We start from the raw sequence: 23206 nt of genomic DNA on the forward strand, positions 1-23206 counted from the left end.
AACATCCTGCAGATGGTCAAAGAGGTGGTAAAGAAACCCCACCAGATCAAAGGAGACCAGGTATACACACACACACACACAAAGAATTGACTGTTAAACCCAGAGAAAAATGACATGGTGGTATAGTAGTCATCTGAAGGTCATAATTGATGCAACTCCCTTCTGTCTCTCCTTCGTCTGTGTGGCAGAAGTCCACCCTGGTAGACATCCCCATGCTACAGTTCAGCTATGCCTACACCCAGAGGTAACAAACAACGACATCAACACAGAGATTCACACTGCCATGTAGTTAGTAATACACTTCAGTTCTTGCCTACATGTGATATTATTTAACAATGTTTCACCACCCTCCTGTCTGTCTGTCTGTCTGTGTGTTTGTGTCTGTCTGTTTGTCTGTCTGTCTCTGTGGTAGTATTCCAGCTCAGGCGCTCCAGGAGAATGTGGCACCCCTCCTCAGTCTCCTCAGAGAGTCTGTGCAGCTCAACCTGGCTCCGCCCGGACACTTCCTGCTGCTGGGGTTAGTCATCAACTTCTTATTCTTCTGACACATGTACTAAAATGTTCACTTCAATCAATGAAATGATTTTATGAAGCCCTTTTTACATCAGCCGATGTCACAAAGTGCTATTCAGAAACCCAGCCTAAAACTCCAAACAGCAAGCAATGCAGATGTAGAAGCATGGTGGCTGGGAAAAACTCCCAAGAAAGGCAGGAACCTAGGAAGAGACCTAGAGAGGAACCAGGCTATGTGGGGTGGCCAGTCCTCTTCTGGCTGTGCCGGGTGGAGATTATAACAGTACATGGCAAAGATGTTCAAATGTTCATAGATGACCAGCAGGGTCAAATAATAATAATCACAGTGGTTGTAGAGGGTGCAACAAGTCAGCACCTCAAGAGTAAATGTCCTTTTGCTTTTCATAGCCGATCATTCAGAGTTAGAGACAGTGAGCGAGTGTGTGTCTGGGACAAGGTAGCACGTCCGGTGAACAGGTCAGGGTTTCATAGCCACAGGCAGAACAGTTGAAACTGGAGCAGCAGCACGACCAGGTGGACTGGGGACAAGGAGTCATCAGGCATGGTGCTAGGGCTGAGAGAGAAGACAGAACACCGGATAAGACAGGAGAAATAATCCAGATATAACAGACTGACCCTAGCCCCCAGACAAAAAACTATTGCAGCATAAATACTGGAGGCTGAGACAGGAGGTGTCAGGAGACACTGTGGCCCTGTCCGACTATACCCCTGGACAGGGCCATCCAAGCAGGATATAACCCCACCCACTTTGCCAAAGCACAGCACCCACACCACTAGAGGGATATCTTCAATCCACCAACTTAATACCCTGAGACAAGACTGAGTATAGCCCACGAAGATCTCCCCCACGACACGAACCCGAGGGGGGCGCCAACCCGGATAGGAAGATCACGTCAGTGACTCAACCCACTCAAGTGACGCACCCCTCCTAGGGACGGCATGGAAGAGCACCAGTAATCCAGTTACTCAGCCCCCGTAATAGAGTTAGAGGCAGAGAATCCCAGTGGAGAGAGGGGAACTGTCCTTTCCATTCACCTTCACACTCCTGGCCCAGACTACACAGTCATAGGACCTACTGAAGAGATGAGTCTTCAATAAAGACTTAAAGGTCGAGACCGAGTCTGCGTCTCTCACATGGATAGCCAGACCATTCCATAAAAATGGAGCTCTATAGGAGAGAGCTCTGCCTCCAGCTGTTTGCTTAGAAAATCTAGGAACAATAAGGAGGCCTGCGTCTTGTGACCGTAGCGTACGTGTAGGTATGTATGGCAGGACCAAATCAGAAAGATAGATTGGCGCAAGCCCATGTAATGCTTTGTAGGTTAGCAGTAAAACCTTGAAATGATCAAATGTCTTGGTTCTAGTCAAGATTCTAGCAGCCGTGTTTTGCATTAACTGAAATTTATTTAGTGCTTTATCCGGGTAGCCGAAAAGTAGAGCATTGCAGTAGTCTAACCTAGAAGTGGCAAAAGCATGGATTAATTTTTCTGCCTCATTTTTGGACAAAGTTTCTGATTTTTGCAATGTTACGTAGATGGAAATAGTCTTGATATGTTTGTCAAAAGAGAGATCAGGGTCTTTGTTTATTGGGACTTAGAACTAGCATCTCTGTTTTGTACGAGTTTAAAAGTAAAACATTTGCCGCCGTCCACTTCCTTATGTCTGAAACACAGACTTCCGGGGAGGGAAATGTTGGGGCTTCACCATGTTTCATCGAAATGTACAGCTGTGTATCGTCCACATAGCAGTGAAAGTTAACATTATGTTTCCGAATGACATCACCAAGAGGTAAAATATATAGTGAAAACAATAGTGGTCCTAAAAACAGAACCTTGAGAAACACTGAAACTTACAGTTGATTTGTCAGAGGAAAAACCATCCACAGAGACAAACTGATATCTTTCTGACAGATAAGATCTAAACCAGGCCAGAATTTGTCCGTGTAGACCAATTTGGGTTTTACAATCTCTCCAAAAGAATGTGGTGATCGATGGTATCAAAAGCAGCACTTAAGGTCTAGGAGCACGAGGACAGATGGTCTGGTCTGATGCCTTTAGAAGGTAATTTACCACCTTCACGAGTGCGATCTCAGTGCTATGATGGGGTCTAAAACCAGACTGAAGTGTTTGTATACATTATTTGTCTTCTGGAAGGCAGTGAGTTGCTGGGCAACCGCTTTTTCTAAAATGTTTGAGAGGAATGGGAGATTCGATATCGTCCGATTTTAGTTTTTAAAAATATTTTCTTGGTCAAGGTTTGGCTTTTTCAAGAGAGGCTTTATTACTGCCAGTTTTAGTGAGTTTGGTACACATCTGGTGGATAGGGAGCTGTTTATCATGTTCAACATTGGAGGGCGAAGCACAGGAAGCAGCTCTTTCAGTAGTTTAGTTGAAATGGGGTCCAGTATGAAGCTTGAAGGTTTAGAGGCCATGACTATTTTCATCAATGTGTCAAGAGATATAGTATTAAAAACTTGAGTGTTCCCTTGATCCTAGGTCCTGGCAGAGTTGTGCAGACTCAGGACAACTGAGCTTTGGAGAAATACGCAGATTTAAAGAGAAGTCCGTAGTTTGCTTTCTTATGATCATGATCTTTTTGTCAAAGAAGTTCATAAATGTATCACTGCTGAAGTGAAAGCCATCCTCTCTTGGGGAATGCTGCTTTTTAGTTAGCTTTGCGACTGTATCAAAAATACATTTAGGATTGTTCTTATTCTCCTCAATTAAGATGGAAAAATAGGATGATAGTACCCTCACTGCTGCTCTGTCTTTCCAAGCTAAATCGGAAGACTTCCAGTTTGGTGTAGCGCCATTTCCGTTCCAATTTTCTGGAAGCTTGCTTCAGGGCTCGTGTATTTTCTTTATACCAGAGAGCTAGTTTCTTATGACAAATGTTTTTTGTTTTTAGGGGTGCGACTGCTTCTAGGGTATAACGCAAGGTTAAATGAAGTTCCTCAGTTTGTTGTACGCCGACGTCCTTGGGTAGGTGGAGGGAGTCTGGAAGGGCATCTAGGAATCTTTGGGTTGTCCGAGAATTTATAGCAAGGTTTTTGATGATCCTTGGCTGGTGTCTGAGCAGATTATTTGTTATATTTATTTATTTGTAATAAAATGGTGGTCTGATAGTCCAGGATTATGAGGAAAGGCTCCGAAAGCCTTTTGGAGTGGGTCTGTGGACTTATCCATGTGACTATTAAAGTCACCAAAAATTGGAATATTATCTTCCATGACTGCAAGGTCCGATAGGAATTCAGGGAACTCGGAAAGGAACGCTGTATACGGCCCAGGAGGCCTGTAAACAGTAGCTATAAACGTGATTGAGTAGGCTGCATAGATTTCATGACTAGAAGCTCAAATGACGAAAACGTAGTCTTTTATTTTATTTTATTTTTTTATAAATTGAAATTTGGTATCGTAAATGTTAGCAACACATCCGCCTTTGCGGGATGCGCGGGGGATATGGTCACTAGTGTAACCAGGAGGAGAGGCCTCATTTAACACAGTAAATCCATCAGGCTTAAGCCATGTTTCAGTCAGGCCAACCATATTAAGATTATGATTAGTTAATTGACTATAACTGCCTTGGAAGTGAGGGATTTAATATTAAGTAGCCCTATTTTGAGATGTGAGGTATCACAATCTCTTTCAATAATGACAGGAATGGAGGAGGTCTTTATTCCAGTGAGATTGCTAAGGCGAACACCGTCATGTTTAGTTTTGCCCAACCTAGATCGAGGCACAGACACGGTCTCAATGGGGATAGTTGAGCTGACTACACTGACTGTGCTAGTGGCAGACTCCACTAAGCTGGCAAGATGGCTAACAGCTTGGTGCCTGGCCTGCACCCTATCTCATTGTGGAGCTTACATGATGCCGACACATCTTTCTAGCTGATTTACACGCTGAAGCTATGCTGCACTTGGTGACCGCTGACTGTTTCATCCTAACATCGTTGGTGCCGACGTGAATAACAATATCCCTATACTCTCTACACTCGCCAGTTTTAGCCTTAGACAGCACCATCTTTAGATTAGCCTTAACGTCGGTAGCCCTGCCCCCTGGTTAACAGTGTATGATCGCTGGATGATTCTTTTTAAGTCTAATACTCCGGGTAATGGAGTCGCCAATAACTAGAGTTTTCAATTTGTCAGAGCTAATGGTGGGAGGCTTCGATGTCTCAGACCCTGTAACGGGAGGAGTAGAGACCAGAGAAGCCTCTGACTCCGACTCGTTGCTTAATGGGAGAACCGGTTGAAAGTTTCTGTTGGCTGAATGAGCGACACCAGTTGAGCATTCCTACAGCATTTCCCTCCAGAAGCCATGACAAAATGGTCCAGCTGCGGGGACTGTGCGAGAGGATATATACTACTATCTGTACTTATTGGTGGCACAGCCTGCTGCCTGGCCTGCACCCTATCTCCTTTTGGAGTTAGAGCCTTGCCTATGGGGGCAAATTACCCTTACCTAACTATTGCGTCTGAAGCTGGGCTTGCAGCACGGCTATCCTCACCATAAGGCGATTTGTTCTCCTGTATATTATGAGTACAGCGACTGCAATTAGAAGGCATAATGTTAATGTTACTACTTAGCTTCAGCTGGTGGAGGTCCTGTAGAACCATGTCCAGGGTGAAAAAGTTTAATGAAAAAAGTTGAGCGAGGGGAAAAAATAAAAATATAAAACGTCAATTTCAAAAATACGTAAAGTTGGCAGGTAGCAAAGTTACACTAGCAACAAAACGCACAGCAACACATAAACAAGTCCACAAGTTGTGACAGGAAATGACGTCAGCACTCGATTCACAAATAACTCACCTTAGTCATGCGTGCATACATCTGTGGTCATACTGATTTGTTACTGTAGACATTGTTCCCAGCGTAACACACTCTGTTGTTTGAAACAATGTAAATGTTATTTACAAACATAAGTAGTACATCCCACATCAATAGACATGCTTTGGTTTGCTACTGTATCAGAATCAACAAGATATTATTGCACTCTAGTCTACTTCTCCATAGCTGTACAGACATCTTTCTCCTCTCCTACTACAGGATCCTCAATGACTTTGTAAACCGACTCTCCAACCTGGACAATAAGAAGGACACTAGAGACATGCAGGTAAGACATGGAGCACAGTAGCACAGCCCTAGCTGTAGCCTAATGTATACCTTCCTCTTCCACGCCATCCGCTAGGTCCGATTGAATGAAATGATGCAATATCGAACGTCCGCTCCTGTCTGCCCATGTCCCCCCATGTCCACACCGAAATGTGTGGACAGGACCGGACGTTTCATTAAAACGAAAAGTGAGATGCATGATAATGATGGTTACCATGGCGATGTCCTGTAGGAAGTGACCCAGAAGATCCTGGAGGCGGTGGGCGGGGTGGCGGGGTCATCTCTGGAACAGACCAGCTGGCTCAGCCGCAATCTGGAGGTCAAGAACCAGCCACAGGTGTGTCCTGAGACCGAGGAGCCATCCATCGAACTGAACCTGGACCTCTATGGTAACCAAACACACACACACACACACACACACACACCTGGAGACATCCCTGGCTTCTATCAGGAACAGACTGAAGCCTAATTTCCCCCTTGTGCTTCCGCACCATATGCTAGGTTCCCTCTAAAAATGGAATATCGAACGTCCACTCCTGTCCGTATATGTTTGCACTTTTCCAGGACACTTTTCCAAGGAGCTGCGGATGGAAGCGGTTGTTCAATTGACGTTATTTTGAAGTGGAAGGTGTACATTAGGCTTTAAAATGGGTCAGATGTCACGACTTCCACCGAAGCTGTTCCCTCTCCTTGTTCGGGCGGTGTTCGGCGGTTGACGTCACCGGCTTTCTAGCCGCCACCGATCCATGTTTCATTTTTCCTTTTGTTTTGTCTGTTTTACACACCTGGTTCCCATCTCATAATTATGTTCCTTATTTAACCCTCTGGTTTCCCTTTCTGTTTTATGCGTGATTGTCTTTCGTGTATTCCGGTGTGTTCTTTGAGTCCTGTTTTGTCCTTGTTTGGAACGGGATTTTGTTACGTTTTGGATTGAGTAAATCAGTGGTTGTTACTCTTACCTGTGTCCTGCGCCTGACTCCTTCGCTATCTTTTAGATGGACTCTGACAGAATCACGCACCACATACATGGAGTCAGCAGGTGCAGCCAGCCCTCCGCTTCAAATGGAGGAGCGCGTTCGGCAGCACACGACCATGCTGCAGAGTCTGGGTACAGCCATGGATCGCGTGCTGCAAACCATGGACCGATGGGAGAGAGTTTTTTTTCCTGTGAACCCTGTGTCGTCTCCTCAGGTTCCACCACTATCTATCGTGATGTCCACCTCTCCGTCATCAGAATCCGGTGGGATTCAGCTCTCGCTTCCGAGGGCGTATGATGGGACAGCTGCTGGGTGTCAGGGGTTCCTACTCCAGCTGGAGCTCTACCTGGCATCTGTCCGGCCAGCTCCTTCAGGACGCGAGAGAGTGAGCGCCCTCATCTCCTGTCTGACCGGTAAAGCCCTGGAATGGGCCAACACCATCTGGGGCAGGGAAGGTCAGACGTTGGATGATTATGAGGAGTTCGCCCACCGTTTCCGGGCAGTATTCAATCATCCCCCGGAGGGAAGAGCGGCGGGCGAACGCCTATTTCATCTACATCAGGGGATGAGGAGCGCTCAACATTTTGCGCTGGACTTTAGAACTCTGGTGGCCGGCGCGGGATGGAATGAGCGGGCCCTGATCGATCACTACAGGTGTAGCTTACAAGAGGACGTTCGTCGGGAGCTAGCCTGCAGGGACACCACCCTTAACCTTGACCAGCTGGTGGACCTATCCATCCGGCTGGATGACCTGTTGGCCTCCCGCGGACGTCCTGATCGGGGTCCGTCAGTTCCATCCCCCAGCGCTCCTGATCCAATGCCTATGAAGTTGGGAGGCGCTGTAATGAGGGGGACCGGAGGGGGGGACCATTCCCTGCACCAACTGTGGCCGCAGAGGACACACTGCTGGTCGGTGCTGGGGGGGTTTCCCAGGAGGTAGAGGCAGCAGGCGGAGTGCTGGGGGATCATCCCAGGTGAGTAGGCACCCGACTCACCCAGAGCTCCCTGTTGCACACGTTGTTGTCGATAGAATTTCCCGAGTTTTCCCCGCGTTCCCAGCATAAGGCGCTAGTAGATTCAGGCGCAGCTGGGAACTTTATCGACCGTTCCTTTGCTATGAGATTAGGGATCCCTATTGTCTGTTGATGTTCCCTTCGCTATACATGCCTTAGACAGTTGTCCTTTGGGGTCGGGGCTAATTAGGGAGGTCACAGCTCCGCTCACTATGATAACGCAGGAGAGTCATAGGGAGCAAATTAGTCTCTTCCTAATCGACTCCCCTGCGTTCCCTGTTGTGTTGGGGATTCCCTGGTTGGCTTCGCATGATCCCACTATTTCGTGGCAAGAGGGCTCTCAAGGGATGGTCCCGTCAGTGCTCAGGGAGGTGTGTAGGGGTTTCCTTAGGTGCCACTACGGTGGAAGGTCCAAACCAGGTCTCCACCATGCACATTCCCCCCGAATATGCCGATTTGGCATTCGCCTTCTGTAAGAAGAAGGCGACTCAATTACCACCCCATCGACAGGGGGATTGTGCGATAGATCTCTTGGTAGAAGCTGCACTTCCAAGGAGTCAAATGTATCCTCTGTCACAGGAGGAGACGGCGGCTATGGAGACATATGTCACCGAATCTCTAAACTGTCTCAAGTTTATTTTTTGTGAAGAAGAAGGATGTAGGTTTACGTCCGTGTATTGATTATCGAAGTTTAAATAAGATCACGGTACAATACAGTTACCCGCTACCGCTCATAGCCAGTATGACCGAGTCATTACACGGGGCGAGCTACTTCACAAAATTGGACCTCAGGAGCGCTTACAACCTGGTGCGTATCCGGCCAGGAGATGAGTGGAAGACAGCATTTAGCACCACTTCTGGGCATTGAGTACCTCGTCATGCCCTCTTCCAATCCTTTGTAGATGAGATTTTCAGGGACCTGCACGGGCAGGGTGTAGTGGTGTATATCGATGACATTCTAATATACTCCGCTACACGCGCCAAGCATGTGTCCCTGGTACGCAGGGTGCTTGGTCAACTGTTGGAGCATGATCTGTACGTCAAGGCTGAGAAATGTCTGTTCTTCCAACAGTCCATCTCCTTCCCAGGGTACCGCTTTTCCACGTCAGGGGTGGAGATGGAGAATGACCGCATTTCAGCCGTGCGTAATTGGCCGACTCCAACCACGGTAAAGGAGGTGCAGCGATTCTTAGGGTTTGTCAACTACTACCGGAGGTTTATCCGGGGTTTTGGTCATGTAGCGGCTTCCATTACCTCACTGCTGAAGGGGGGACCGGTGCGATTGCAGTGGTCAGCTGGGGCGGACAGGGCTTTTGGTCACCTGAAGGCTCTGTTTACCTCGGCTCCCGTGCTGGCTCATCCTGATCCCTCCTTAGCGTTCATAGTTGAGGTGGACGCGTCCGAGGCAGGGATAGGGGCTGTGCTGTCTCAGCCCTCTGGTACGCCACTAAAGCTCCGCCCCTGTGCTATATTTTTCGAAGAAGCTCAGCCCGGCGGAGCGAAACTATGATGTGGGGGACCGGGAGTTGTTGGCTGTTGTCAAGGCTCTGAAAGCGTGGAGACATTGGCTTGAGGGGCCCAGACACCCTTTTCTCATTTGGACTGACCACCGCAATCTGGAGTACATTCGAGCAGCGAGGAGACTGAACCCTCGCCAGGCAAGGTGGGCCATGTTTTTCACCCGCTTTTCTTTCACCCTCTCCTACAGACCAGGTTCCCAGAATGTTAAGGCAGACGCACTGTCCCGGATGTATGACACAGAGGAGTGGTCCGCAGATCCCGTTCCCATTATTCCAGCTTCTTGCCTGGTGGCACCAGTGGTGTGGGAGGTGGACGCAGACATCGAACGGGCGTCACGTTCAGAGCCCACTCCTACCCAGTGTCCGGTTGGGCGTAAGTATGTTCCGTTCGATGTCCGCCTTCATTTGATCTGTTGGGCCCACACTTCACCCTCCTCTGGTCATCCTGGCATCGGTCGGACAGTGCGCTGTCTTGCTGGGAAGTACTGGTGGCCCACGTTAGCCAAGGACCTGAGGGTTTATGTGTCCTCCTGTTCGGTGTGCGCACAGTGCAAGGCACCTAGACACCTGCCCACCTCTCGGTGGATTTTGCTGACGAATCTTCCACCCTCACGGGGTAACACCACAATCCTTGTCATTGTGGATCGGTTTTCTAAGTCCTGCCGTCTCCTTCCTTTGCCCGGTCTCCCTACGGCTCTACAGACTGTGGAGGCCCTATTCACCTACCTGTTCCGGCTCTACGGGGTGCCTGAGGATATAGTTTCTGATCGAGGTCCCCAATTCACGTCTAAAGTCTGGAGGGCGTTTATGGAGCGCCTGGGGGTCTCGGTCAGCCTTACCTCAGGTTTTCACCCCGAGAGCAACAGGCAGGTGGACAGAGTCAACCAGGAGGTGGGTAGGTTTCTGCGGTCCTATTGCCAGGACTGGCCGGGGGAGTGGCGATGTTTCTCCCCTGGGCAGAGATGGCTCAAAATTCCCTCCGTCACTCCTCCACTAACCTGTCACCTTTTCAGTGTGTGCTAGGTTACCAGCCGGTCCTTGCACCATGGCATCAGAGCCAGATCGAGGCTCCTGCGGTGGATGAATGGTTTCGGCACTCGGAGGAGACCTGGGATGCTGCCCATGTGCGTCTGCAAAGGGCCATCAGGCGGCAGAAGATGAGTGCCGACCTCCACCGCAGTGAGGCCCCGGTGTTTGCACCGGGGGATCGGGTCTGGCTCTCGACCCGAAACCTGCCCCTTCACCTGCCCTGCTGGAAGCTGGGTCCGCGGTTTGTGGGGCCATTCAAAGTCCTGAGGAGACTGAACGAGGTTTTCTATCGGTTACAGCTCCCCCCTGATTACCGTATTAACCCCTCGTTCAAAGTGTCTCTCCTCAGGCCGGTGGTGGCTGGTCCGCTCCAGCAGTCTGAGGTGCGGGAGGATCCTCCGCCCCCTCTGGACATCGAGGGGGCCCCGGCGTATACAGTGCGAGCCATCATGGACTCAAGGCGTCGGGCGAGAGGCCTTCAGTACCTCGTGGAGGGGTACGGCCCGGAGGAGAGATGCTGGGTACCGGTGGGGGACATCCTGGACCCATCGTTACTCCAGGAATTTCACCGACTCCATCCAGATCGCCCTGCGTCTTGTCACCCGGGTCGTCCCCGAGGCCGGTGTCGGGGGGGGGCGCTGTCACGACTTCCACCGAAGTTGTTCCCTCTCCTTGTTCGGGCGGCGGTTGACGTCACCGGCTTTCTAGCCGCCACCGATCCATGTTTCATTTTTCCTTTTGTTTTGTCTGTTTTACACACCTGGTTCCCATCTCATAATTATGTTCCTTATTTAACCCTCTGGTTTCCCTTTCTGTTTTGTGCGTGATTGTCTTTCGTGTATTCCGGTGTGTTCTTTGAGTCCTGTTTTGTCCTTGTTTGGAACGGGATTTTGTTACGTTTTGGATTGAGTAAATCAGTGGTTGTTACTCTTATCTGTGTCCTGAGCCTGACTCCTTCGCTATCTTTTAGATAGACTCTGACATCAGAGCTGCTAACCTCCTTAACCAAGTGTCAAACTCATTCCATGGAGGGCCTAGTGTCTGCGGCAGGACTTCCCAAACTCTATCCTCAGGACCCCAAGGGGTGCACGTTTTGGTTTAAGTCCTAGCACTACCCAGCTGATTCAAATAATCATCAAGCTTTGATGGTTTGAATCAGTAGTCTAGTATTAGGGCAAAAAACAAAGCATGCACCCCTTGGGGTGACGAGGACTGAGTTTGGGAAGCTCTGGTCTGTGGGTTTTCACTCCTCACTTGTATTTAATTGATGAATTAAGGTCAGTAATTAGTAAATAACTCCCCACACCTGGTTATCTAGGTCTTAATTGAAAGGAAATACCAAAAACCCGCAGACACTAAACCCTCCATGGAATGAGTTTGACACCCCTTTCCTTAACCCTCAGGACATGCTCCTCGGTAACCATGGCAACCAAACCCCGGCACCGAATGCACGTTCTACATCATTAGAGAAACGCAAGAGGTCCCACCTCGACCAACAGTCTCCTCTCCATCCTCTCCTCTGCTCTCTTCAGGTCTACATTAGAGTGAACTGAGAGAGACCACAGACTTATACTGTAACCATGGAAACACAGCACTTCCTCACGACATTATGTCCCCCAGTGTAATGGTCCAGTGAGGAAAGAGGACACTATTCTCACAAAAGTGCCTCTCCTCTGGTGTTACCCATGTCAACCGGTCCCCAGTAGTGGAACTAAGTGCCCTGCTGCGTCACTGGGAGCAGTGCACCCAGGATGTGGCCTGAAGGATGAGATGGAGATCCTTCCCGCTACCATGAGGAGGTTAAGCCTTGGGTCGGCCCTCAGGGCGGGCATTGGAGAAGAAAGTCATACATATTCATGATTAACAACTCCCTTCTGTTCCCATCTCCTTCTTTCCTTTCCTCTCTTTTCTCCAGACTCTGAAGCTCAGGCCAGCACTATGGTGTCTTCCTCAGCCCCCTCTGTGTACAGTGTACAAGCCCTTGCGCTATTGGCAGAGGTAGGTGTGTCCGTGTGTGGATCTGTGCACCCATTGCTCTCATGCCTATGTATGTGTTTCTATTTCTGACAGACCCTCCTCCTCTGCAGGTTCTAGCCCCTCTTCTGGACATGGTGTATCGCAGTGATGAGAAGGAGAAAGCCGTCCCTCTCATCTCTCGCCTCATGTACTACGTCTTCCCCTACCTGAAGAACCACAGTGCCTACAACATGCCCAGTTTCGGGGCAGGTGCCCAGCTCCTGAGCAATCTGAGTGGGTACGCCTACACCAAGAGGGCCTGGAAAAAAGAGGCCTTCGAACTCTACATGGATCCTCTGTTCTTCACCATGGATGTCTCCTGTGCCCCCCAGTAAGATTGTGTTTGTGCGTGTGCTTGTGTTTAAGTGTGTGCATGCCATGTAAATATTGACAAATCAATATTATCAAATAAATTGTTAAAAGAAAATGACTGTGTTTGACCTCTGTTTCTTTAGCTGGAGGGCCATCATCGACCACCTGCTGACCCATGAGAAGACCATGTTCAAAGACCTCATGAGTAAGTAGAGTAGGTGTGTGTGTGCATCCGTGTGAGTGCATTTGTGCGTGTGTTAACTGTGTGTGTGTGTGTGTGTGTGTATTGCAGGCATGCAGAGCAGTTCTCTGAAGCTGTTCCCCAGTGCAGAGCAGAAGCCCATGTTACTGAAGCGTCAGGCCTTTGCCATGTTCAGTGGAGAGTTAGACCAGTACCACCTCTACCTGCCCCTCATCCAAGGTGGGTGTGCTTTCTGTGTATTCTGGGCATTTATTTGTGTGTATTGACAAAGTGTGTAGACCAGTTTCTCAATCCTGGGGTCCCAAATGGGTGCACTTTTTTGTTTGTTTTTGCCTTAGCACTCACACACCTGATTGATGAGGATCTGATTAGTTGAATGAAGTGTGTGAGCGCCAGGATTTAGAAATACTGGTGTAGACCATCACATTTGATGGATAATGAGAGTGTGTGTGACATTAACATTTTATAAGGCCAATATGAATTATTAATATACAGTATAATGTAATGTGGGTATCCTATCCTCTCTCCTCCCCTCTCCCTTAGAGCGGTTGACAGAGGCTCTGCGTATTGGTCAAACGCCCTCCGTTTCTGCCCAGATGTTTCTGACGTTCCGTGTTCTTTTGCTGCGGATCTCCCCCCAGCACCTCACCTCCCTCTGGACAATTATGGTCACAGAACTGGTGAGGAACAACCCCCACCCTGATGACATCACTTCCTGTCACTGTTGATTTCCTGTAGGGCCGGAAGGAACCAGTATCAAGATACTCATTAGTATATCATGGCAAGGAAACAAATCACGAAGCGCATTTAACTCCTTTAGAAAAACAGCCCGAGTGTTTGAAACAAACATCATTATGTTGTCATTCATTCACATTTGCTTATCTTCAAAGCTATATCACACAATATTTTACATACAGCAGGTTTTTAAACAACCAAAGAGTTTTGTCTGCTTCGTGTTTTATTTTTTGCCATGGAAAATATTGTCACAGCCCTAACTTTCTCATTTCAATGCATGTATACACTGTAGCGATGTACATTGTTTTCAGCAGGGAGGTGGCATGTCAAAAGAAAGTGTTTGGTAGTGTTTGTCCAGTCCTGTCTTCTAATGGTGTCTTTGATCTTTGTTTGTCAGATTCACACATTTGTTCGTCTGGAGAAAGCCTTGTCGGAAGAAAAAGAGGTGTCAAAGTGAGTCCATGATCACTCCGTCTACTGTAGACGCATCAATATATCTGTCCATCTATCTATGTAGGAGACAGTCTCTCATGTAACTATCACCACCCTTTCATTGTTCTCCCTCCTCTTTTCCTCTCTCTGTCAGGCTGACTAAAGTGGTACGTGGGTCCATGGGGATTGGGCCATTGACATTCCCCCAGCCAGAGTTGGACATGTACCTGTCTGCCTGCAAGTTCCTGGACACCGCCCTGGCCTTCCCCCCAGAGAAGATGCCCCTCTTTCAGATGTGAGTGCCTCACCCTGCTTAATATCAGCTTAGCATCTGTATAGGCTGTGCTTAGCATGATTACAATTAAATGTTCTCTGCTCATGTCTGTGCGTGTGTGTCAAGGTATCGCTGGGCCTTTGTTCCAGAGGTGGATATGAGCCGCTACAGTGGCCCAGAGAATGGTCTCCTGGAGGGAGAGCAGGAGAGCAAACCCCATGTTGTCAAAGTACTAGAAGCTCTACACCAACGCTACGGGGTAAGAGAACGCAAACACCACTATAGAGCATGAGAACTCATGTTCTTATAGTCACCATGATAACATGACTCAATCGTGCGATCTGCTCATCCCATTCTGTTGAATTCCAGGCGCTGAGTGACGAGTCGTCTACGGAGCATCTGGAGTTCCCCCTCCTCACCCATCGCTCTCTCTCCTCCATCACCCAGCTGGTTCCCTTCCTCCATACACTCTGCTGTTCCTTCCAGGGCACATCACCCAGCAGCCCTGCAGACTACCCTGTGGCAGACTACCCCACAGCCAGCGCCCACCAAGTCCTGAAGCGACTGGAGCACATCACTGAGGGAGAGTTCCTGGACTCCATGGAGAGTTAGATCTCCACCAAGGTTCTAGAGCTTAGAACGCTGAGGAAATGACAACTGGAACTATAGCAATTCAATGTTGTAGAATGGCCACAACTGCTGAAAGCGATGTTTTATTATAGGTGTATGCCAGCTAAATGGCAATCTTTTGGGATATTCTTTTGAATGATGAATTGTTTACTTTACTTGGTTGAATCTGAACACTCCATGTCTATATGGAATATTCTACATTTGAGATACCGGTACTCTAAAATAATATAGAATTAACTGACACAAACTGGAACAGAGTGGTAGTTATTGGGCTCTCTGAGTTAAAGTCTGAATGTGCTGACTTAAAGTTAAAGTAATACTGATGCTAGCTACAGTAGCTTTTAGAGGTGATACTGGTTGTAAAATAAGTACCACTAACAAAGGGAGTGACAACAGTACTGACTACTGATTCCATTCCATCGCTCTACAAAGCTTTCCATAAACCTCCTCCCTCCTATTAGCAAGTTGTGTCTGTCTGACTGCCAGACTGTAATGTATTCCAATGAGACAGGAGTAGGTTAGTATACCTGCTGGTCAGTGACTATGGGAACTCTAAGGCTCTTAGTACAGGATGTTTGGTTTTAAATGTTTCAAAAGCTCTGCTTGTCATCAATCATGATGTTGCAGTTTTATTTGTGGGTAAATTATTGAATGTGATTTGTCTACATGGCATAATAAAATAACATGCGTGTAAATGTGGTATTTTATTCAAGGGAAGTCTTCGACTTATGTCTGTTTTTAAGTGTTTTGGGGAATGTTTGGACTTAACGCTCATCATCGATTTGTTCTTCACATTTTAATGCTTAACTAAATTATGTGAATGTCTGTCCTCCTGAAAATTATAACTTTTTAATATCAGAATTAATATATTATGGTCTGTAAATAAAAACCAATATTAAAGAATGATTCAATAAATGGAGCTCAAAATGTATATTGTGAATGTTTGCTTGATAATCTCAGAGACCTAACCCTAAGAGTCAATAACATAAGTATGCAGGTGTTATAGCTTTATCTGGGGCGGCAGGGATTTGTGTTCTGGGTAGATGCATGTAGCCTGGCTGACGAGGCCCAAGTGACTTACTGCGCAGGAACAGCTTTAACCATGCTGGTCTGGAAAGGAGGCCGTTATTGCAATATTTGATCTGAAATTGTGCAATGGGTTTCGTTCTCTCAAATGTTAGTTTTTTTTTGCCATCTTGGTTTGAGTAAGTTTACATGCACACTAATAATTATATATTAAAGTGATTATGGAAGTAGGCAGAGTATGGCAATACTCTTATCAAGGCATACGCAACATAAGCGTTCGCTTAGGGCCTCCAACACACCAAAAATATGTTTGTTTTGTAACTCAGTCGGGGTCTCAACTTACTATTGACTGTAAGAATAGTAGAATACACCTGGTGCAATTTCCACATTTGGTTGAATTTCAGCAGTTTATTTCTTATGTCAGTCACTCAATTAGCCATGCCAGCGAACTATTTTTCGATTGGTATTTAGTTAAGCCAGCTATCTAAACTTGCATGTCGACTAGGCATGCAGGGCACGTTCCCAGGAGCCCTGGCCTTTCGTGGCCCCCCCCATTGATTGTGTTGATTAGTTGACTGATGTTGCTGGCAAGGTAACTGCTGTTTAACTTAACAGAAACAAAATGAAACCAGTGTTTATTCACAGTGCTGAGCTAGTATTGCAACTGACATGCAACGTTAGCTAATGTTTCATCCCGTCAGTTCAATCAAGGCTACGGTAGATATAACGTGATTTGACGTTATTTTATCTGTGGCCAAAGACCTTGAGCCTTCTTGGATGGGCACTTCTAATGTAACTCTATGGCAGCACCCAACGGGCTTGAATTTCCGAGCTCTCCCAGTAGATTTTGCAGTGATGTAGTGTCCCCATGAGTGACAGAACACTGAGCCAATCATGGCGGAACTAAAGAACGTTACCAACTCCTACCCTCTGTATTTTCCACTGGCTTCCCCACCACCACAGAAAGCACTGAGCTAGGCTGAAACTTCAACATTTTGGAGCTGCCTTACTCAAGAAAGAAAAAAAAGAGACCATGTTTGTATGAGTCTTTATTAACTCAATGATTATTAGATTTTTTTACAGTGTTTTCAAACTGATATTTGACACATGTTAATGCCAACATAACACAAAACTGAAATTGTTTAATTTTTGCTAAGAAACTTCAGAGTGTTTTCTATCCAAATCTATGAATAATATGCATGCATATCTTATATTCTTGGCATGAGGAGCAGGAAGTTGAAATTGGGCACGCTATTTATCCAAAAGTGAACATTCTGCCCCCTTGCCCCAAGAGGTTAACTCAATTATTATATATATTTTTTTTTACAGTGTTTTCAAACTGATATTTGACACGTATTAATGCCAACATAACACAACACTGAAATTGTTTATTTTTTGCTAAAAAAGTGAGTCACCACTTAGAAGCAGCAAGAACGATGACAGCTACACTTGCTAAGTTTTGCATAGGTCTATTGGATATTGCCTACCTTGAAGGACGATTTGCAGGCAGAGACCTATAAATGGGTAATCAATACTTATTGAAAACGAAAAAGGGCGACGCTCGCTCACCATAGTAGCCCAACCTATGTGTTGTGCCTTTTCAATTTCAATTATGATTTTTTTTGTATTTTTGTACTTCGACTTGAGCGCCCTTCACTTCTTTCCATTATCAAAATGTATTTACACATGCAGTAGAAAACTACAGTAAAATTATATTTAAGTTAATTTCATATTCAAGTTAACTGCTATGGGATTCTCCGTCCGTGTAGGCAGCCTACTCTATTTCATTGAGACCACACATGCTAGGCGTACTTGAACTCTCATGTCCAACTAGGAGAGGTAGGATACTGAAGTTGAAGCAGCGAATTCTGAGTGTGTGAATAATGCCAAAAAATATGTGTTTTTAATACAATATGTAGGCTAACACATACAAAGCAGAAAGAGGACAGTTTCAAAATAATCTGATGGACAACAAAATATTTTCATCCCAAAGTCCTCTGTCTGACCGCCCGCCCTGACCGTGCCACAATGATCTCTGTCTGACCGCCTGCCCTGACCGTGCCACAATGATCTCTGTCTGACCGCCCGCCCTGACCGTGATCTCTGTCTGACCGCCCGCCCCTGACCGTGTCACAATGATCTCTGTCTGACCGCCCGCCCTGACCGTGTCACAATGATCTCTGTCTGACCGCCTGCCCTGACCGTGCCACAATGATCTCTGTCTGACCGCCCGCCCTGACCGTGTCACAATGATCTCTGTCTGACCGCCCGCCCTGACCGTGCCACAATGATCTCTGTCTGACCGCCCGCCCTGACCGTGTCACAATGATCTTGGTCTGACCGCCCGCCCTGACCGTGTCACAATGATCTCTGTCTGACCGCCCGCCCTGACCGTGTCACAATGATCTCTGTCTGACCGCCCGCCCTGACCGTGTCACAATGATCTCTGTCTGACCGCCCGCCCCTGTCTACAGCATTGAAAATGCTGACCGTGCCACAATGATCTCTGTTGGGACCAGCAGCTCTCGCAGGGATCCCGCGGGTATGCAGCCTTCTAGTGTAGTCAGTAGGCCAACACAACACTATGCTCATCATGCCTTAGCAGGATCAGACGGTGACAGGGTTCCCAGCTGGATCAGACAGCTAGGGAAGACCAGTCTACTGAGCTCAGGTAAATTTAGCAGTTTATTAACAATATCATTGAATGATACAAAGTTATTGAATTGATGGGTAGACCTACAGTAGCTACAGTACAGCAGTTTAAGATTAAAGCTTCAGTCTGAGATCTGGGAATAATGGTCATTTCCAATATTGAACCATTGATTTTATTATTGGATAATATAATGTATAAGGCAATTGTTTATCCTGCTTTACTGTAGGAAGATCAGATGGTGACAGGGGTCTCAGCAGGGTTAGGCAGCCAGGGAAGTCTGTGATGGAGGTGAGGTGAATTTTTGATACAGCACTTTATTCTCTCTGGGGAGCGAGCAAACACTGGTCAAGCCAGATGCTATTTTAAGACAGTCTGACAAACCTCCAAAGTTGATTTCCAAACTGTATCAAGGGTTGATAGAAACTTTTCCTGGTGACACAAAACATGTAAAAAAATGTGAGGAAGACCTGGTAGAAGCTATTGATGATGATGAATAGGTACAGATATGTTTGAATGCCCAGTCATGTTCATATCATCTCAGACATACATTGCTGTAGTTTAAGACCATCCATAGAACCTACTATATTCCAGTGAAAGTGAATAACATGCACTCAAAAATCATTCCTCTGCTGGAGGTTTAAAACACAAAAGGGGACATACAGTTGAAGTCAGAAGTTTGCAAACACCTCAGCCAAATACATGTAAACTCAGTTTTTCACAATTCCTGACATTTAATCAGAGTAAAAATTCACTGTCTTAGGTCAGTCCGGATCACCACTTTATTTTAAGAATGTGAAATGTCAGAATAATAGTAGAGAGAATGATTTATTTCAGATTTGATTTATTCCATCACATTCCCAGTGGGTCAGAAGTTTACATACACTCAATTAGTATTTGGTAGCATTGCCTTTAAATGGTTTAACTTGGGTCAAACGTTTCAGGTAGCCTTCCACAAGCTTCCCACAATAAGTTGGTGAATTTTGGCCCATTCCTCCTGACAGAGTTGGTGTAACTGAGTCAGGTTTGTAGGCCTCCTTGCTCGCACACGCTTTTCAGTTCTGCCCACACATTTTCTATAGGATTGAGGTCAGGACTTTGCGATGGCCACTCCAATACCTTGACATTGTTGTCCTTAAGCCATTTTGCCACAACTTTGGAAGTATGCTTGGGGTCATTGTCCATTTGGAAGACCCATTTGCGACCAAGCTTTAACTTCCTGACTGATGTCTTGAGATGTTGCTTCAATATATCCATAATTTTCCTCCGTCATGATGCCATCTATTTTGTGAAGTGCACCAGTCCCTCCTGCAGCAGAGCACCCCCACAACATGATGCTGCCACCCCCGTGCTTTACAGTTGGGATGGTGTTCTTCACCTTGCAAGCATCCCCCTTTCTCCTCCAAACATAATGATGGTAATTATGGCCAAACAGTTATATTATTGTTTCATCAGACCAGAGGACATTTCTCCAAAAAAGTACAATCTTTGTCCCCATGTGCCGTTGCAAACCGTAGTCTGACTTTTTTCATGGTAGTTTTGGAGTGTTGGCTTCTTCCTTGCTGAGCGGCCTTTCAGGTTATGTCGATATAGGACTCGTTTTACTGTGGATATAGATACTTGTGTACCCGTTTCCTCCAGCATCTTCACAAGGTCCTTTGCTGTTGTTCTGGGATTGATTTGCACTTTTTGCACCAAAGTACGTTAATCTCTAGGAGACAGAACACGTCTCCTTCCTGAGCAGTATGATGGCTGCGTGGTCCCATGGTGTTTATACTTGCGTACTATTGTTTGTACAGATGAACGTGGTATCTTCGGGCATTTGGAAATTGCTCCCAAGGATGAAGCAGACTTGTGGAGGTCTACAATTTTTTTTCTGAGATCTTAGCTGATTTCATATGATTTTCCCATGATGACAAGCGAAGAGGCACTGAGTTTGAAGGTTGGCCTTGAAATACATCCACAAGTACACCACCAATTGACTCAAATGATGTCAATTAGCCTATCAGAAGCTTCTAAAGCCATAACATCATTTTCTGGAATTTTCCAAGCTGTTTAAAAGCACAGTCAACTTAGTGTATGTAAACTTCTGACCCACTGGAATTGTGATACAGTGAATTGTAAGTGAAATAATCTGTTTGTATTGTTGGAAAAATGACTTGTGTCATGCACAAAGTAGATGTCCTAACCGACTTGCCAAACTATAGTTTGTTAACAAGACATTTGTGGAGTGGTTGAAAACCTAGTTTTAATGACTCCAACCTAAGTGTATATAAATTTCCGACTTCAACTGTATTTGGATTTGTTATGGTCTTGTGAAGGCTGCCTGAATTCTGGCAAAGAGTGTGTTCTTTGTACTCAATCCCTCTCTTTTTCTCTGGGTGTCTACAGATTCTCCCTTCTTCCTGTTTTTATTTGTTTGGAAATGTTGATACTGCAAACTGTTATCTGAAGAAACAGTGGAACCAAGCATTTAGAGCGTCTAAGAAATGCATTGCCATTAATTGGCCAGTTGTTTATACTCCCACAATGTCAAGTTATGCATTACTAGATTTGATTTATTACAATATTAAGGGTACACTGGACAACTTTCACAAGGTCTGGATGCTTTATATGGAATACAGTATGACAAAAGGAGTCTGTATTGAAGACAGGCCCTCGTCAGGGGAGATACCTATTTCGGCAATCCCTAGCTGTGGGAATACAACCATACTCATAGTTTGGATTTGAAAATCCAAATGGGCACCTTCATTTGATGTGAATTGGTGGACTAATTCATATAAATATTTGATAACTAATAAAGTAAGATACGTCTCTAACAAGATCCTTCACAGATGTTATCCTTGTAATAGTCGTATTTCTATATATGTAATTCATGTAGAAAAAGAATGTAGCTTTTGAAAATTGGAAAATTAGACTATAGAGCATTTATTTTGAGATTACTTGCATAGTGAAATATTTTGGACAGATATGAAAATATATATTAGTGATAAGATGAGTAAACCTGTAAGCATTTTCAAATGTCATATTATTTTTTATTTGACATACATGCGCAGTGACTGCCAATACATTATGAATTTGTTCATTTTATTGGGAGAATTTTAAATCCATAACATGAAGTTCATGGGGGCTTGGGATTGGCGCAGCATCACTACAGCCCCTGGTTCGATCCCGGGCTGTATCACAACTGGCCGTGATCGGGAGTCCCATAGAGCGGCGCACAATTGGCTCAGCATCGTCTGTGTTAGGGGAGGGTTTGGCCAGGGGGGCTTTACTTGGCTCATTGAACACTAGTGATTCCTTGTGGCGGGTCAGGCACCTGCAGGCTAACCTCGGTGCTGCTGGCTTCCAGGTTAAGCGGGCGGGTGTTTTCTTCAGGATTGGTGTGTCCCCCATGGGACAGTTGAGCTAACGTAGGCTAATGCGAATAGCATGAGGTTGTAAGTAAGAAGAACCTTTCCCAGGACATAGACATATCTGATTTAGTCAGAAAGCTTAAATTCTTGTTAATCTAACTGCACTGTCCAATGTACAGTAGCTATTACAGTGAAGGAATACCATGCTATTGTTTGAGGAGAGTGCACAGTTATGAACTTGAAAGTTATTAATAAACCGATTTGGCACATTTGGGCAGTCTTTGAACAAAAATTCATTGGATCAGTCTAAGACTTTGCACATACACTGCTGCCATCTAGTGGTCAAAATCGAATTTGCGCCTGGGTTGGAATAATTACATTAGGGCCTCTCTCTTGCATTTCAAAGATGATGGTACAAAAAAAATACAAAAAACAGATGATTTTTTCTTTGTATTTTCTTTAACCAGATCTAATGTGTTATATTCTCCTACATTCATTTCACATTTCCACAGCCTTCAAAGTGTTTCCTTTCAAATGGTATCAAGAATATGCATATCGTTGCTTCAATGCCTGAGCTGCAGGCAGTTAGATTTGGGTATGTCATTTTAGGCGAAAATGGAGAAAAAGGGCCCTATGCTTAGCGTGGGCTGGCTGGTCATGTTTCTGGGGACGCATGACTCAACCTTCGACTCCCGAGCCCGTTGGGGAGACAAGATCGAAATTGGGGAGAAAAAGAGGGTAAAAAATTATTATGGTAAGAAAATAAGTTTCAATATTTTTCTGATTGATTTACAATATTATATAACAAGCATTTCGCCACACCCGCAACAACATCTGCTAAACATGTGTATGTGACCAATACAATTTTATTTGATTTAAAATATATAAATACCAAATGATCAAATAAGTGTCTACAGAATTTGTCCAAATGTAACTTGTCTTTAATATACTTTTACTGTGTCTCTCTGGTTTTGTTTATTATTTACTTTTCTGTTACGTGTGATATTTGTATATAGTTTTGTACCATGTTCCTGTAATGCAATAAAACATAATAATACAAACAAATATTTGAAATCCAACAGTTGTAATGGAAGGGTGGGGCTTGGGGCTTGGGGCTGTGTCGTGTGGGTCTTTGACTGAGAAAGACACAGTGGAGAGCCAACCAGTAATAGCACAGCCTCCTTCATTATCGACGCATTTTGCCGACAACATCAAAGAACAATTCCAGACTCTGAAGTCAGGACTTCGAGAGATAGGTGTCAACCGTACTAAGATGCCAGTGTCTTTCTTTAAAATGTATATGAATTGGTTCGTGATTAAACAGATACATTAAGTTATTCTTATCACACCAACAGCATGTTATGGGCGGGGTCATGTCCCGCTGGG

At 45.7% G+C, this 23206-nt stretch overlaps 1 protein-coding gene across 1 annotated transcript in view; it reads left to right on the forward strand.

Moving 5' to 3' along the window:
* The window catches only part of LOC115112439 (protein dopey-2-like), a 65789-nt gene extending 50070 nt beyond the window's left edge, over positions 1–15719 (forward strand). Inside the window, exons 23-36 of the mRNA XM_029639509.2 lie at positions 1–60; positions 189–244; positions 413–517; positions 5583–5649; positions 5881–6037; positions 12103–12185; positions 12275–12534; positions 12659–12720; positions 12808–12936; positions 13261–13397; positions 13850–13905; positions 14039–14179; positions 14285–14417; positions 14528–15719. The exon at positions 1–60 is cut by the window's left edge and continues 75 nt beyond it. Coding sequence (XP_029495369.1) covers positions 1–60; positions 189–244; positions 413–517; positions 5583–5649; positions 5881–6037; positions 12103–12185; positions 12275–12534; positions 12659–12720; positions 12808–12936; positions 13261–13397; positions 13850–13905; positions 14039–14179; positions 14285–14417; positions 14528–14770 — 1689 coding nt within the window. The 3' untranslated portion in view covers positions 14771–15719. The remainder of the gene's footprint in view (positions 61–188; positions 245–412; positions 518–5582; positions 5650–5880; positions 6038–12102; positions 12186–12274; positions 12535–12658; positions 12721–12807; positions 12937–13260; positions 13398–13849; positions 13906–14038; positions 14180–14284; positions 14418–14527) is intronic.
* The last annotated feature ends 7487 nt before the right edge of the window (positions 15720–23206 follow it).

This window comes from Oncorhynchus nerka, linkage group LG3 (genome assembly GCF_034236695.1).
Source record: "Oncorhynchus nerka isolate Pitt River linkage group LG3, Oner_Uvic_2.0, whole genome shotgun sequence".
In the NCBI taxonomy this organism is placed as follows: Eukaryota; Metazoa; Chordata; class Actinopteri; order Salmoniformes; family Salmonidae; genus Oncorhynchus; species Oncorhynchus nerka.